The sequence below is a fragment of the Bufo bufo genome, chromosome 3 (genome assembly GCF_905171765.1).
Source record: "Bufo bufo chromosome 3, aBufBuf1.1, whole genome shotgun sequence".
Lineage (NCBI taxonomy): Eukaryota > Metazoa > Chordata > Amphibia > Anura > Bufonidae > Bufo > Bufo bufo.
Window position 1 is genome coordinate 458,668,520 of NC_053391.1, and position 13,512 is coordinate 458,682,031.

Genomic DNA, 13,512 nt, shown 5'->3' on the forward strand with positions numbered 1-13,512 from the left:
GTTATATAATTTTCACAGTATATGGCTTGTGGCAATTGAAGGATAGAACTGGGCATGTGCGACCACCTCAGCACGGTGAACGGAGAAATTAGGAAAGGAAAACAGCTGGTGGCATTATACAGATATATTTTATTGAGAAACTCAGTGGCTATACAAAATTGTTAGTTACATGCAATTTGAAAGCTATATGATGGCTTGTTTTTTGTGACAAGTTGAAATTTCAAATGGCACCATTTGATATTGCATAAGATATAGTGGTAGTCTGGAAAAAAATTCCAAATGGGGTGAAATTGGGGAAAAAAAGCAATTTCACCACAGTTTAAACTTTACGGTGTTCGCCACCTTTCCCACCCACTTTTGATAACTGGAGTGAATGGTAGTGTTGAGCAAATCAAAGTTAACAAAGTGGAATTCATTCCGAATTTCATGAAAAATTCAATTTGCCATGAATCCGAATTTCCTGGTGATTTGTGGTATCGAATAAATTTTTTTCTAAAATGGCTGCTGCACATGTTACAAAGTGAAAGTAAGAAGCATGGGAAGGAAGGATCACCCATAATGCCATGCAGCCAGCCCATCAGCAGATAGCCAGCCCCTGTGATGTCACAGCCCTATAAATAGCCTCATCCTGCCCAGTGTCCTCCATTTTACTGTGAACTTAGTGCAGGGAGACACGTGACAGGCGCTAGGGACAGTGATTAGGAAAGACTTTCTTTACAAAATATTACTTTTGAACTGTTGAGGGATAGCACAGAGATAGTGTAGGGATATAATAGGGAGACTTTATCCACACTATTGGGAGTGCAGGGGCTGATTGAACAGTGTAACGTTTGGCTAATAGAGAAGCCATTCTATTACACCTTGCTGCACTAATTGGGGTTAAAAGTCATTCTAATACTGCTGATTTTAAGTTGTTCACATTCCTTTATACATACATATTTCTGTTAATCCTTGATTCTGCAATTGGGGTGAAATTGCGGCCTGATACTACTGATTTTGGTGGGGTTCACATTCTTTTATACATAAAGTACATCTGTTAATTGCTTGATTCTCTAATTGGGGTGAAATAGCGACCTAATACTACTGATTTTGGGGAGGTTTCACATTCTTTTATACATAAGTATATTCATTAATCCTTGATTCTGTATTTGGGGTGAAATAGCGGTCGGATAGTACTGATTTTGGGGAGTTTATGTTCTTTTATACATAAGTAAATCCGTTCATCCTTCATTCTGCAATTGTGGTGAAGTTGCGCCCTGACACTACTGCTATTTTACACTTATAGCTACTGTTACAGTACAGTATGTCCAACAGACAAGTGCCAGTGCCTTCCAAGGGAACGGACAGTGGCAAAAATGTTTCTGGATCTGGCAGAAGTAGCAGTAGAAGAAGGGGGGTGGTAGCAGCAGTTGCAGCGACAGGCCAGAGCTGCCAGTGTCATCCAAGGGCTCATGCACGCAAACATTTTATTTACGTGTCCATTCCGTGTTTTTTTTGCGGCCTATTTGCTGAACCATTCACTCTAATGAGTCAGCAAAAAAAACTGAAATGACTCTGTCTGCATTCCTTTTCCGTATGTATGGCTGTTCCGCAAAAAAGATAGAACATGTTCTATTTTTGTCCGTTTTGCAGACATGCATAGGCATTGTTACAATAGATCTGCAAAAAAAACAGATGCAATAGGGATGTCACAAGGACGTCATCCGTATTTCTTGCGGATCCGTGTTTTGCGTACGCAAAATGCATACGGTCATGTGCATGAACCCTAAGAGTTATGCCTGTCACCTGCCTGTTTTACTGACGCACAGTAACTGTTTTACTACCACAGCGAACTAGCTATGCATGTTTCTGCAATGCACAGTGATGTACACCGAGATGCACGCTCCCTGCAGCTGGGAAATAGCTGATTTTTAACGCGCTTCATGACAAATCAATTCAGATCTAATCAAATTTTTTATTTTTATTAAATGAATCGTCCAAATTGAATTTTTTAAAACTTCGCTCATTTCTAGTGAATGGTGTAAAAATGAAAATGTCACAAAATCGTCGTGCAAATAATCTCAAAAAAGTTATGAATGCTTATTCTGCAACTTTTGGAAGACAGAACATTGACATTAGATGAAAAATGCTCTGCATATCTAAAATCATCACAGATATCCAGCCTACAAAACTGAGTTGCAGATCAGTTATACATCTTTCATTTCTCCATGATGGTGGCAAATTTAAATTTGTAATTTCATAATTGAAACACATTTTTTCTTTCAGTATTTTTATTTTTTTTGGCAAAACTATAGTTCATATTTAGGTGTGAACTGAAGTGATTTTGTAATCAGCAATCTAAAGGAAAAAATTATATACGGCAAACAGCTACTAGCTGTATGTCGGATAATGTCATATTTATTCATTGATTTAATTATAAGGCATGTTGCAAGTAAATTGGCATCTCAAATTTCTCCCTTGATACACTGCAAAATGAACGAATGCTGCCAGGCCTTTGCACAATACAATCTGGTCTTTATAAGAGACTGTTGGCCACCTAAACTTATATTGACGAAAATGATGTTTGTATGGAAAAAGTGGCAAACTTCAAGCATACATGTGGTTGCTGGACAGTTGTCCAAAACAAATGTTTTCAATCAAAGTAATTTTTCTTTGGCCATTTCAGCTTGATTTTATGGTAGAAAATGTAGACAAACATGAGTACCTTATGACAAATTTACACTGTGCCACACTCAGCCTTAGAAGAGGCTGCAAACATATTTCATTTTCACCGTTAGTGATGAAATATAGTCTCCTAATAGCCTGAATATATTAATGATATAGGTGAGCCAGAAAAAAAGATAACATGAATACTTGAATACATGTAAAATTCCTGTTACTGCTGGCTACATTTTGTGCCAATTTATTCAAATCAGTGGCCAAGACCTACACCTTTCACTGGATTTTTATATGTCCAAATATTTGAATTTAATTTAAATAAAAATACAAAGATGTTTTGTACAAGTTTATAGTATACCTTATGATTACATTTATATTATCCTTATATATATATATATATATATATATATTTTTTATTTTTTTTTTCATTTTATTTTATTTATTATTATACATTGAAACTCTGACCCTTTAAAATGGTATTCCACATATTGTGTAGACTACACTGGTTAGCAATAAATGCAAACACAAGCTACAAGATAAATACTAAATTACAAATTTAAAATGAGAAAAAAAGAAGTACAATAAAATTCAACAGCAGTGCAGGATAAAAAAAAACAACAACGGGGTAATCTGCAGTGGTCAGTCATGACACAAATTCATCTATATTGGCCCAAAATTTTGGCATATCTCTTGATACTATGATTGGCGGGAAGTGTAATTCAACTGTTCATGAGAACCCCTCACCTTTCATCAGTGCACTCTCTATTATTGCAGCTTAACCCCTATTCTTTCCAGGCAAGACTTAGGCCCCTTTCACACGAGCGAGTTCTCAGCGCGGGTGCAATGCGTGACGTGAACGCATAGCCCCTGCACTGAATCCTGACCCATTAATTTCAATGGGTCTGTGTACATGAGCATTTTTTCACGCATCAGTTCTCCGTTGTGTGAAAAACGCAGCATGTTCTATATTTGGCGTTTTTCACGCAGCCCTGGCCCCATAGAAGTGAATGGGGTTTCAGTGAAAAACACATTGCATCCGTAAGCAAGTGCGGATGCAATGTGTTTTTCACTGATGGTTGCTAGGAGATGTTGTTTGTAAACGTTCAGTTTTTTATTACACGCGTAAAAAACGCATCAAAAAACGCATTGCACCTGCGCGGAAAAACTGAAAGACTGAACGCAATCGCAGACAAAACTGACTGAACTTGCTTGCAAAATGGTGCAAGTTTCACTGAACACACCCTGAACGCATCCGGACCTAATCCGTATCGTTCGTGTGAAAGAGGCCTTATGAAACTGAGGAACACTGTGTTTGGAAAAGATCAGGAGGTGCTAGACCAACTTTGGCCAAAAGGTTGCATCTTCGCTGATCCCATATTGATGGCATAATCTTTGGCAAGAATATTTTTTTCTGTTTACCTATCTAAAGGAAGATGGGGAAATCACAGGAGATATGGACTCCTGATTGATATCACACTTTAGCAGTGAACTATTAAGGTCCAGGCCTCCATTCTTTATGTGCCTATAGAAGTCATATGAGTATTAGAATTAACTTATTTTCTCAGCTGAATACACGTTAATAGGGCTACTCAACAAAAATTGCATGATTGCTTAACATGCATGTGCCAATTTCCCCCCCACTAAACTATTTTATATATTTTTTATCAACTATTTTCAACCTTTTTTAAACTTTAGATAGACATTCAGACCACTACAACTAATGGAGTCACATAAATTGCAAATATACATTTAACACGTATTTGGTCTTAGCGCCCATGAAGTGCAATAGAGGCAAGTTTGAGGATAACATAAAAATAACTGTCATTTATGTATATCCATCAAAAATAAATTGATATTAATCATAAACAATGCATTCATGATATAAAAAAGTACAAGACAAATCATATGACTAGCTGTATGATCGTTAGACTTAGTAGAAATGGTGTTCGAAAAATATGATTAAAGTTCTATGGAATGCCTGTTAAATAGGTTTAATGTTATAAAGTTGTAAATGAAATGGTATAGTTACCCTACTTATGATTCATGAGAACGTAAAAAAATGCTTATGTGTACTCATCCAAACCCAAGATATTCTTCACTTGCATTCTGTGTTTATACGTATGCAAATATAGTCACCCAAAGAATCTTAACATATGCATAATAACAACCTGAACTTACAACATAAGACAACAGAAAAACAAAAGAAATATTTACACAAAGAAATAAATATCTTTCATTTATGTATTACTGTAGTTGCATTGAAAGCAAACCATCTGTTTATTAGTTAGATTACGCAATATTCTTTTAACCCCTTCCCGACTAGCGCCGTAACAGTACGGCACTGCGGTAAGTGACTTCCCGACCAGCGCCGTAGTAGCTGCACCTGACCGATTAGCTGCAGGGGACCAGCTGTTCCTGTTAGCCAGACCCCTGCTGTATGCGCCGACATCGGTGAAAACACAGATGCCGGCGCATTAACCTTCTCTATGCCGAGGTCAGCGGTCAGCACTGACCGCGGCAAGTGCGGGGTGTGTGGAGGGAGGGAGCTCCCTCCCCTTCCCCATCGGGTTCCCGCGCTGCTGTGACAGGGACCCGATGGCAGGGAAGGCAGCCCAATGCCTTCCACAGGCATCGGGGCTGCCTTCCATGTAAGGCTATGAGATCCACCCCCACTCAGTAATACACTTGCAACCAATGCATTATAATACAGAAGCATTGTAATGCATTGTACAGTGAATCAGACCTCCAAAAGTTGTGGGGAAAAAAGTAAAAAAAAAGTTAAAATAAAGTTTTGCATAACAAAAAAATAAGCAATAAAAAGGGTTCTTTTGCCATAATTAAGATTTTTTTTTTATAGGAAAAAAAAAAAGTATACATATTAGGTATTTCCGCATCCATATCAGTCGGCTCATTAAAAATATCACATGATCCACCCTGTCAGGTGAATGCAGTCAAAAAAACAACAAAAAATTGTGCCAAAAAAGCCATTTTTGGTCACCTTCCCTCACCAAAAGTGTAATACCAAGCGATCAAAAAGGCGTATTTAGCCCAATGGTACCAATCAAATCGTCATCTCATCCCTCAAAAAATGAGACCCTACCTAAGACAATTAGCTAAAAAATAAATAAAAAATGGCTCTCAGAAAATGGCAACCACAAAAACAAGATTTAATTCTGTTCAAAAATGCATTTGCTATGTAAAACTTAACAAAAATAAAATAAATAAAAATGATAGACATATTAGGTATCTTCATGTCCGCAACAACCTGATATATAAAAATATCACATGAGATGCCCCCTGAGGAGAATGCTGTAAATTCTTTTTTTAAAATACTATGCCACAACAGCCATTTTTTGTTTCCTTGCCTCACAAAAAGTGTAACACCAAGTGTTACCAAGTGATCAAAAAGTCTTATGTACCCCAAAATGGTACCAATCAAACCGCCATCTCATCCCACAAAAAATGAGAACCTACCTAAGACAATTGCCAGAAAAAAGATCAGTCAGAAAATGGCAACACAAAAACAAGATTTCATTCTGTTCAAAAATGCATTTACTATGTAAAACTTAACAAAATAAAAATAACATACATATTGGGTATCGCCGCATCCGTAACAACCTGCTCTATAAAAATATCACATTATATGCCCCCTCAGGTGAATACTGTAAAAAAAAAAAAAACGACTCCAAAACAGCCTTTTTTCTCACCTTCACCTCACAAAAAGTGTAATACCAAGCGATCAAAAAGTCTTATGTACCCTAAAATGGTATCAATGAAAAGGTCACGTCATCCCGCAAAAAAATTAGCCTGCACGTAAGACGATCACTCAAAAGATAAAAACCAATGGCGCCCATAAACCAATCCATCAAAATCTGCGCTGCAAAAGCCATATGGCGCTCCTTCCATTCTGAGTCCTGCCATGTGCCCTCACAGCAGTTTACCACCACATATCGGGTGTTGTCATATTCAGGAGAAAATGGGTAAGAAATTATGTGGTGCTTTTTCTCCTGTTACCCCTTGTGAAAATGAAAAAAAAATTGTGGCTAAAGCAACATTTTATTAGAAGAAATGAAACTTTTCATTTTCAGAGCCAAGTGTTTTCAAATTCCGTAAAACGCTTAGGGGGTCAAAGTGCTCAGTACCGCCCTTAATATATTCTTTGAAGGGTGTAGTTTCCAAAATGGGGTCACTTTTTTAAGGGTTTCCGCTGTACGGGTACATCAGGGTCCCTACAAATACAAAATGGTGCCCATTCTAGCAAAATCTGCCTTCAAAATCCATATGGTACTTCTTTCCTTCTGACCACTGCCACGTGCCCATAGAGAAGTTTACTACCACATATGGGGTATTTTTGTAAACTGCAGAATCAGAGTAATGCATATTGAGGTTTAGTTTGCTGTTGACCCTTGCTGTGTTGCAAGAAAAAAATTGATTAACATGAAAAATCTGCATTAAAAAAATGAAATTTCGCCTCCATTTTCCTTTAATTCTTGTGGAACACCTAAAGGGTTAACAAAGTTTGTAACATCAGTTTTGAATAATTTGAGGGGTGTAGTTTCTAAAATGGGTGGTTTCTATTAAGTAAGCCCCTCAAAATCACTTTATAACTGAATTGGTGCTTAAAAAATGGTTTTGGAAAGTTTGTTGAAAATGTAAAAAATGGCTTCTAAACTTCTAAGCCTTCTAACTTCTTAGAAAAATAAAATGACATTTACAAAATTATGCCAACATAAAGCAGACATATGGAGAATGATGACTGATAACTATTTTATGAGGCATTACTATCTATCTTATGGCTCTTTTTACAAGAGCGGATCCCGTGCGTGAAAGAGTGCCAAGCCCAGTTCCGGACAGCAGAGATACGGAGCATTAACATGATTGATAATACTCTTTGCCTCTCTGTGATCTTTTTACTACAAAATCACGGTGACACCTTTATGTCTTTATCTCACTGTGATTTTTATAGTAAAAAGAGAGCACTATTAATCATGTTAATGCTCCTTGTCTCTGCTGTCCAGAACGGGGCTTGGCTCTCTTTTTCCCAAATTTTGGTAAATTTTGGATTTTTTTTATAATTAAAGGAAAAATATATTGACTCAAATTTAGCACTGTCGTAAAGTACAATGTGTCACGAGAAAACTCAGAATGGCCTGAATAGGTAAAAATTTTCCAAAGTTATTACCACATAAAGTGACTCATGTCAGATTTGCAAAAAATTGCCTGAGCAGGAAGGTGAAAACTGGCCCGGGGTAGAAAGGGTTAAACCTATATGAAAAATAAAAATTGTGAGTCCTGAAATTACAGCATGATTTCAGTCTAGTATATCTAGTGACTATAGATGGCTCGAATTAAGAAAATATAAAGTCCAGGAAACAGCAAATTAAAATTTGGCATGATAACCATAATAATAATAATTATAATACTAATACTAAGTAATACCATTTTTTTTTTACAATTACTTCATCACAGACATCAGAACTAGGAACTGAAATGTTTTGATAACCAAAAAACAATTACTAAGCAATTTCCACATATAACAGAGTAACAAAATGATAGTTTATCCCCAATGTTAATTAAAAAATTAATATTCAGGAAATTAAACTACATGTAATTTTTAAGTTCACATTATATTGTGAGGGTAACTTTAACATTCATCATTAACAGTCATTTATCAAGCCAGTTTTGTAATATAAAAATGTTGCAAATGATAACCGCATGTGACATTTGGTGCATATTTTTGGGACATTTGGTCAAATTTTGCGGCATATGGTGAGCTTCACCACTTTTAAAACTGGAGTGAGAAGGATTTAAAATTAGAACACCTTTAGTCTCATTAAAACGTCCCCTGGACCAAATATATTATTACAGTGCGCCATTTCATAAATTAGGCGCAACCTCACAAAGCAAAGACAGACCTAAAACCACCATAAATGATAAATTCCTCCTATGTGTACTAAGTGCTTCAATATGAAAATAATGCAAGGCTTGCATAAAAATTTTAAATGTTAAAATTCAACCATTTAAATTCAAATACACCATTGCACAATGTTGCAACTAATCATAAAAGAAATGTGGTTGCTTGAAATAATTATGAGAATAGCTGTAAATAACATATATATTTTCCAGGTTGCATTTTTATAATAGATATACAATAAAAATTATTCTAGAAATGCAATAATTTACCAAATGTGTGAATCACACAAATATTTAGAAGAATAAAAACATAAATACAAGCAAAGTACACTGATAGTGAAACAATATACCGGTAAAACTTGGTGATAAAAGAATTTACAACTATTGGAATATGGAAAGTCTGCAACCTCTCATTATGTCCAGGCACAGTTTTCTGCATCTCATACATATCTATGCACACACATTTTTTTAAAATTAGATATTACGTATTTTCTCTGCAGTATACCACATTTTTCATTTCTTGTACTCAATAGATGTCGTTACTGTCAAGATGTTATTATATTATTTGGCAGTAAGCACTAAGTGGAAATGGCTGAACTTTTTAATTATTGTCCAAAATGTTATGCTCCATTTTCTACAAATAATTTGATTAGCATGAATGGAACACACATCTGGATTGCAGACTAACAAGTCCAAACTAAATATGTTAACATTATGGGCTTTTGAGCTTTTTACTTTTTGAAATCATTGAGATATAGATAAAAGCTTATTCTGGTTTATATTTTCAGTAAAAATTCCTTACTTGAAAAACATAAAAAAAAATCTTGAAAATTTCCACTAATTAATAGATTAATTAATTAAATAATGTATTTATTTTAATTGTAATTAATAAGGAACAATGCGGAAAAATTAAGCTTCCAAGAAATAATTAACTGCCAACATAATCACTTCTGGTTAACTTGGCAGCATGTAGGCCTTATTGCTACCTTATGTGAGATATTTTAAGTGTGGAAAAGATTGTACTTAGAAATCTGCATATATTTTTGCAAGGGAATGTCGTTATACTAATGTACAATATTAACAATGATTCATGATCTCCAACTGATTTACTGATGACACATTAAGTTTACTAATTTACAGTTTCCTTTCACTTTATACCATTTTATCAGGTAAGGTAAAAAAAGCTACTACATCACTTGCAGCTGTACCCACCGAATATCTGTAAAAGAAAAAACCCTTTGAACAATTAGGGAACAAATGAGACCTTTAAACAGTTAATTTGAAACAGTAGGGGGATATCCTGTAACTTCAATGCTTTACACACAGAAAAAGAATCTTAAAAGTACGCTATAGGAAACTCTATGTTATCATGAAAAAATTATTGCTTATTTAAAAAGGATGGGTAAAAAACCCTGAAATCATATAAAGTTAAAAATTGTATCAATATTACTACTGTCATGTATTTTTAGAGTTCCCGATACTGGAGATGGTTCTTAAAAATATAAAAAAAACATGATTTCAATAACTTGAAACTTGAAAGTACAGATTTCACAGTAAGTTTATATTAATGTTTAATTAACAAACTCACATGAAATCTGTATTTAAAATTCAACCACACATTTAAATGAATCTATAAACTTTGGCGTCAACTGATCTAACTTATCTACGTGTTTGCATCTACACCTATTATATACATATATATATATATATATGTTTTATTCAATATGTTACCAGATTGAAAAGATAATAATTAAAATCAAATTAAAAAAAGATCACAAATGCAGACATTCTGCATGTGCTCAAATATTACAAAATTGCTCTATGTTAAAATTTTATGCATTTTAAATATTAGTATGACATTTTTTTTTTTCCATGAACAACGAAACAGTAAACAGAGAGGTGAAATATAGCCCAGAATTTCAAAATGTTAAAATTTTCATAATAGTCCATAATTTTAACATCTGAAATTTTTGGCCATGCTTCTGCTCACTACATTTTTACACTTCAGTGTGTCAATTAGTAGAAATAGAGAAGACGGGTAGTACAGGAAGGCCAAATAACACTTTCCTTTGAATGTTTTATTTGTTACAGTGTGTCCCTATTCATGCTGCTTCCATAAGTACAGAAAGTCCTTTTCTTAAGTGTTAATAAAATGCTACTGTGAAAGTTATAGGGCCATATATCAAATTTCTAGGCTGCAGAATGTGAACAACTTCTGTGCCACACATAAGGAAAATGTTCCCTTTACAAGCTATTGGGATTTTCTAATTTGATTAGGTTGCTGTAAAATATTTCATCACTGTGGCTCTTGATTCACGCATTTTCAGCTTTTATTATAATGTCATTTTAACAGATGATTATATGGTTTGTGTGTTAGTTTTCTGTGGACTCAGCAGGCATTTGCAATAAAAAAGACGTTTTTGTTTAATTTTTGGAACTTTACTTTTCTGGCATTATAATACCTTCTCTTTTTTTTTTTCAAGATTCTTTACATGTTCCAGTATAAATATAAACCAGTTGTATAATAAAAAGTTATGAATTGAAAAATGTCATCATGTAATAAATAAACAAATTCACCTACAATATAGAAATTGGTAGTAGTGTACACTTTTATTATTGTTTTATTAGTGTTATAATTGTGCTAATTACTTTTTTACAGTATACTATTATTTTGAACCACTATAGAAGTCATGTACTACTAATGACATATACCAGACTTGTTGTCATTTATTTTTTATAATACTAATACTTCTGCAAATGTCATACGACATAGAAACTGTGGAAACTTGTACTGGAGGATAGTATGTATAATATATTAGCATTATGCTGTCATGCATGTGGATACATCATACATGTGTATCAAAACTTGTGCAAGGCAAAATTGCAGCAATTGCCAAGAGCAACAAAATTAATTTCACCTTTCTTTTTTCCAAAGACCCCTTAATGCTTATTCAGATGAACAATGTAAAACATGTCCACATTCTGTCTATGACAAACTGATGATTTTTTTCATCCATATTGAATCAGGATTGTGTCCAACTGCATTAAATTTTACTGTCGGTGTGGCATCTGTATGTCATCTGGTTTTCATGTCAATGACAAAAAAATTGAAGAATGCACAGGTCTCCTAGCAGCTATCAGTGAGAAAGACACCTCACAACCTCACAGGGATGATGTCCGTATGCTGTCACTTTTTTTTTTCTTATGCCCATAGATTAAGATGATGCATGCTGCTATTTTCCCAGAATGATCAGTGAAAAAAAAACAAAAAACTGACATGTGAATGGGCCAGGTTTAAGTTTTGGCCCAGGTGGTCTATTCTACACCCATTCATCTAAATAAGCAACTTGGAAATGAAAGCAACAACTGGTGGTCATGGGCAAATTAATGGTTTTTATTTGCATCAGTTTTGATAAATCTCCCCCTTGGTGTAGAAATTTTTTAACATTTTCTCAACTATTTACTCTATTTTTTATCTTATGACACTTGATACATAACATATATCATATGTGAGTTTACATCTTTCACATCTTTTTACATCTTTCACATCTTTAAGGATAGGTTCATATCTGCGGCAACCACTCCAGTAGTTTTGGCAGAAGTTTTGGCAGAAGAGTTTTCTGCAGGAGTTTACTGTATCTGGCATAGCTGAATACTGCCACATACCACCGAATCCCCTTTGACTATAATTGGATCTAACAGGGATCCCTCTGCTTTCTGGCATAAATGCCAGCTTTTGGTCGAACAAATACCACTGATGTCCAGCATTTATGCCGAAAACCATCTGAATCCCTGTCGGATCCCCTTATCGTCAATGGGGATCTGGAGATGTGTTGCAGTATCTGGCTATGCCGATACAGAAAACTCTGGAAGTCTGTTTCTCTGCTGGAACAGACTACCAAAGTGGTTGCAACAGATGTGAGCCTGCCCTTATTATCAATAGACATAAGTACATATGGTTTACCTTCATGAGGCCTAGCTTTTCATGTGCTGTACAGTAGATATCTTGATATGTCTGTAGAATTGTAAAAGTGTGCCCTGCTTATCTACTGTTTTGCTATATACAATATTAGTTTATACTTACTGATTATTCTTTCTATATTTGTTTCTTTAGGTCCAAGCTCAGTTACAGTTGGAAGGAGTAGCACATGCACATCCTCATCTTCACCCGCACTTGGCTGCTCATGCACCTTATCTCATGTTTCCTCCTCCTCACTTTGGACTTCCTATTGCATCACTGGCAGAAACTGCATCTGCCGCAGCTGTGGTTGCAGCTGCTGCTAAAAGCAACAGCAAAAACTCTAGTATTGCTGACTTGCGACTCAAGGCCAGAAAACATGCAGAGGCTTTGGGACTCTGACACTATTAGTCATTGGTTGAATTGAAAACGGACTTTGTTTCTCTTTTTCTGCCATTTTATGACTCTACAGATACCAAATGTCTTGGTAAATGCTTTGCAAGTGTAAAAATAATGATGGGCCTGTACCTGCTTCTCTTGAAGAACATCAAGGAGTGTGGAGGATTTTTTAAAATCAAATAAGCCATTCGGTTTAATTCATTGCACATCATGATTTTTTATGATGCTCGCAACTACAGAGATTCTCAACCAGAATGACGACAGGAGTAGTTAAGAACATAGCCTTATATTATTTGGACAAACATGATCACATTTGAAGACTGAAATTTTTTTTATCCTTGATAACAAAATGAACTTGACATATTGGCTGCTTTTAGTTTTTCTTCTGCATGTTCCTGAGCAAAAAATAATAATAATTGAAAAAAAAAAAAAAAGGAAAACGTATACATAGATCAATATATTATAAATATCAGATCACTGGGGCTGGTCTCCATAATGCCAATGCTATTATTTCACTGCCACAAGAATCTTCCTTTGCAGATACAGTTTCCTAAACCTATAATGGAGTTTTGGATATGAAAAAA

The 13,512-nt window shown here is 35.0% G+C and overlaps 1 protein-coding gene across 2 annotated transcripts in view; it reads left to right on the forward strand.

Moving 5' to 3' along the window:
- Positions 1-12,931, forward strand: part of SHOX (short stature homeobox) — a 37,744-nt gene extending 24,813 nt beyond the window's left edge. For both annotated transcript variants that reach the window (XM_040421976.1, XM_040421977.1), the window contains exon 5: positions 12,686-12,931. In XM_040421976.1, the coding sequence (XP_040277910.1) occupies positions 12,686-12,931 (246 nt within the window). The remainder of the gene's footprint in view (positions 1-12,685) is intronic.
- The last annotated feature ends 581 nt before the right edge of the window (positions 12,932-13,512 follow it).